Raw genomic sequence first — 3,381 nt, forward strand, 5'->3', positions numbered from 1 at the left:
GACTAGGGACCAGGGCTCGGCTGCGCTTCAGGGAATGACACTGCTTGTACCGGGCAAAAGCAATGATTCCTGTGAAGATGACGATGATGATGGAGCCGACTGTGATGACCTCCCACCTCACCGCAGATGGTTCCGGCTTGTCAGTGGCTGGATGTGGAGCAGAGGTGTGAATGAGACTTGCCTTGCCTAATTAATTCACTCTGGGAGCAGTCACTTCACCCTTGTGCCCTCCCAGCCCTCAACGCTCCCCTCGTGGGACTCTACAGCAGTAGGAAAGGGCTGTGGAGGAGGTTGAGGGGTTTGGGGAGACCTCCAGGAATAGTGGCTATGTGGCCTGAGCAGAGGGAAACCGTGAAGGGCACAGACCTTGGGAATGCGAGGACGCGAGCAGTTTCTGGACACCAGCTTCTTCCTGATCTTGGGGCTCTGCCAGACAAAATAATCAGGGTTGAGGACAGCAGCTCTGATGAACCTCCAGGTCAGAGCAGAAGGAATTCTGGGGTCACCCCTGATATCCCAGGGGCTCATATGACTGTTGGATTGAACTGCTGTTAAGGACCGGAGGAGTGGAACCCAGAGGGAGAGTGTGGGGAGGACAGTAGGGTCACGGCTGGTGTGTGGAGCAGATTGAGGGGTTCCTCCCTGTTCCTCCTTCCCCAACTCACCAGTAATGCTCAGGGTGAAGCTTGTGATGTTTTTCTGGAGTCCACGCAGCACCCACAGGTACTGCCCTGCGTGGGTGTCCTGAGCATCTGTGATCACCAGCTGGGCCCAGCCTCCTTGAATCTGAAGCTGCCATGCATCCCTACGGTAGTTTCCTGGAGACATTTTGTTGAAGATGGTCCTGGTTTTTCCGAAGGCCGTCCACTCGATGGTGACATATTGGAAGGTGTTTGAGATGTTACAGGCCATCAGGACACGGTTGCCTCTGAGTACAGACATCTTAGGCTCAGTGCACTTGAGTCTGTCCCAGCCTGGGTAGAGAGCACAGTCTTCGCTCTGTGGCCCAGGCATGGTCTTCGACAGCCTTACTAATGGCCAGAGAGTGACCACAGGCACTATTAGTGCTCCGTTGCCAGCTTTTCCCAGAGACGCATGGCTAACCCTTCTTCAACAGTTTCCAGCATCCTGGGTCTATGAAGTCAAGGTCACCACCTGGGCCTGACCTTGGTCTGACCCTCCCACCACAGCTGGCCCTCCACTTGGGAGAAGTAAAACCCTGACTTACTTTGATTCTGGGCGTTCAGGGAGGCAGCCAGCAGAAGGAGGGCCCAGAGCATGCTGGGAATCAGGCCAGCAGATGTTATGGAGTAGGCGGGCATGGCTCATCCACAGGATGGGCTTCCGGAGACAAATGTTCTGGTCAATGGTTTTGAGAACACTATCTAGAGGAAGGACAAAAATAAGAGGGCAGAAGTCCCCAAAGCTGCTTCAGATGCCCCTGAAAACAGCGCCTGTCTGATGAGGTCTATGAGTCCCTCCTGCCTACCCCTTCCCAGATTCCTGAACCTATGAGGGTGCTCGGCCACCAGCCACCACGCTTCTCCTGTCCTCACCTTCAGTAAGGCGTGAGGCCGAGGGGAGGTGCGTTGTACACTGCTTTCTTAGAGCTTTGTAGTGAACCAGGCAGTCTGCCTGGGCTGTACTTTGTACAAAAACAGGGCCACATTCCCCTTTTTCCTGACCTGTGCACTGTCTCCTCTCAGTTGCGGCCTCTGCTCAATGCAGGGTACCTGGTCTCGGAGCTGCCTTGTGCTCATGGTGGTGGCACCCGCTGTAGTCACACCTATCCTGTCTCTGTCCTTGACTCGCTTGTTCAGTCATCCTTACCCTGAGCACTGCGGATTACAGGATGCAGTCTGTGTAGTCCAACTATGGCTGTCTCATACCAGAGAGGCCAAGAGTCTGCAGTTAGCTGTTCAGTCCTCTAGCCTGGACGTCTCCGCAGTGCCAGTCGGCTGCTGGAGGCTGGGAGGATTGCAGCTTTGTCTTTAGTCTGTGTTGAAATTCTGAAGAAATAGGTTCTTTAAAAAAATTATTTTCATGTGCATTGGTGTTTTGACTGCATATGTCTGTGTGAGGGTGTCAGATCCCTTAGAACAGGAGTTACAGACAGTTGTGAGCTGCCATGTGGGCCGGGAATTGAACCTGGGTCCGCTAAGGAAGAGCACCCAGTGCTCCTAACCACTAAGCCATCTCTCCAGCCCAGAAGTAGGTTCTCATGTTGGTGGAGGAAAGCTGCAGCGGTGTCAGGGTAGATGAACCTTCCTGTGAGTGCGAGGGGAAGAGCTTCCCTCAGCCATTCTCCGTCTGCCCACCAGAGGGTGCTGCTCACACCTAGGGTGGTTCTTGCTTCAAATACTGGGATCAAGAAAACCCCACCCAGAAGGGTCCAGCAGCTTGGGTTTTAGTTGAAATCTGACGTGGTCAGGTTGAGCACCAAGATTAGCCACCGTGCCAGAAACGGTGAGACGCTGGCCAAGTCTACACGTCAAATCAGCCGAGCCGCCTGCACAGTGCCTTCTTGCTTAAAGAGCTCTGCCTAGGCGCCCTGACTGCACATCGCTTTTGTACTATACACTTCTAAAGCACAGGTAAGCTTTATATGTCTTCTGTTACCACGAGACAGGCTGCTTGCTGTTTCTAGTGGGTGGACAACGCCTCTTACGCCTGAAAGTCAACCCGACTGACTCTGTCTTATGGTAGAGGCTGCACATTGCACCACCCTTCCCAGCCTCGAGGTGCAGTTCCCAGCACTGGTGAGACCCCACTACACATCCTCCTTAACAGTGCAGCCTCCGTGGTATGTGCAGACCCTGTTCAAGGGGTCCTTGGGGTGTTGACTGGTAGGAAGAGAAAAGGCTCTATAAAACACCGGCACTTCCTGTTAGAGAGCTTGTCCTCCAGAGGACTCCTCAGAGATAGCATGACCTGACTCCTCTTACAGTTTCCTGCGTCTTCGGCAAGTATGTAATAACCTGTTTCCTGACTCCTCCCACCTTCCACCACCATAAACACGTACACATGCATGCATATATACACACACATACATGCATATAAACGTACACATGTGCACATATACATAAACACGCACACACATGTCTGCACGTGCATGTACACACACATGTACATATACATGCATGCATGTACATATACCCAAATATTATGTTAGAGGAGGATGAAAAAGCAGGGAGGAGCAACCCTGTCAGTAGCTTTGAGTTTCCTGCAGGCCTGGTAATGCTTTGCACATAGTAGGTGCTCAAACAAGTGTGTCTAGACCCACTGAGATGTAGGAAGGGTCCCTGCCCAGCCTCTTCTGCAGCCTTATTGACTGGACATGGAGCACAGCTTTGCTCGCTGGGACATCGGCCAGCAGCCCCT

At 52.9% G+C, this 3,381-nt stretch overlaps 1 protein-coding gene across 1 annotated transcript; it reads right to left on the bottom strand.

Moving 5' to 3' along the window:
* Positions 1–260: 260 nt before the first annotated feature.
* LOC127199904 (secreted and transmembrane protein 1b-like) lies at positions 261–1,949 on the bottom strand. The gene is made up of 4 exons (XM_051157891.1): positions 1,831–1,949; positions 1,229–1,385; positions 666–974; positions 261–426 (listed from the first exon to the last, which is right to left on the bottom strand). Exons 2-4 carry the CDS (start codon positions 1,320–1,322, stop codon positions 326–328), a joined length of 504 nt encoding a protein of 167 aa, XP_051013848.1. The 5' UTR covers positions 1,323–1,385; positions 1,831–1,949; the 3' UTR covers positions 261–325.
* Between the last annotated feature and the right edge of the window lie 1,432 nt (positions 1,950–3,381).

The sequence above is a fragment of the Acomys russatus genome, chromosome 16, assembly GCF_903995435.1.
Source record: "Acomys russatus chromosome 16, mAcoRus1.1, whole genome shotgun sequence".
NCBI lineage: Eukaryota > Metazoa > Chordata > Mammalia > Rodentia > Muridae > Acomys > Acomys russatus.

Bases quoted from the DNA above. Each gene is read 5' to 3' on its own strand.
- LOC127199904 (XM_051157891.1), bottom strand. From the start codon at position 1,322: ATGCCCGCCTACTCCATAACATCTGCTGGCCTGATTCCCAGCATGCTC. The intron at 975-1,228 runs GTAAGTCAGGGT...CTCTCTACCCAG, and splicing joins CCTGAACGCCCAGAATCAAA to GCTGGGACAGACTCAAGTGC. The intron at 427-665 runs GTGAGTTGGGGA...TTTGTCTGGCAG, and splicing joins CTTCACCCTGAGCATTACTG to AGCCCCAAGATCAGGAAGAA.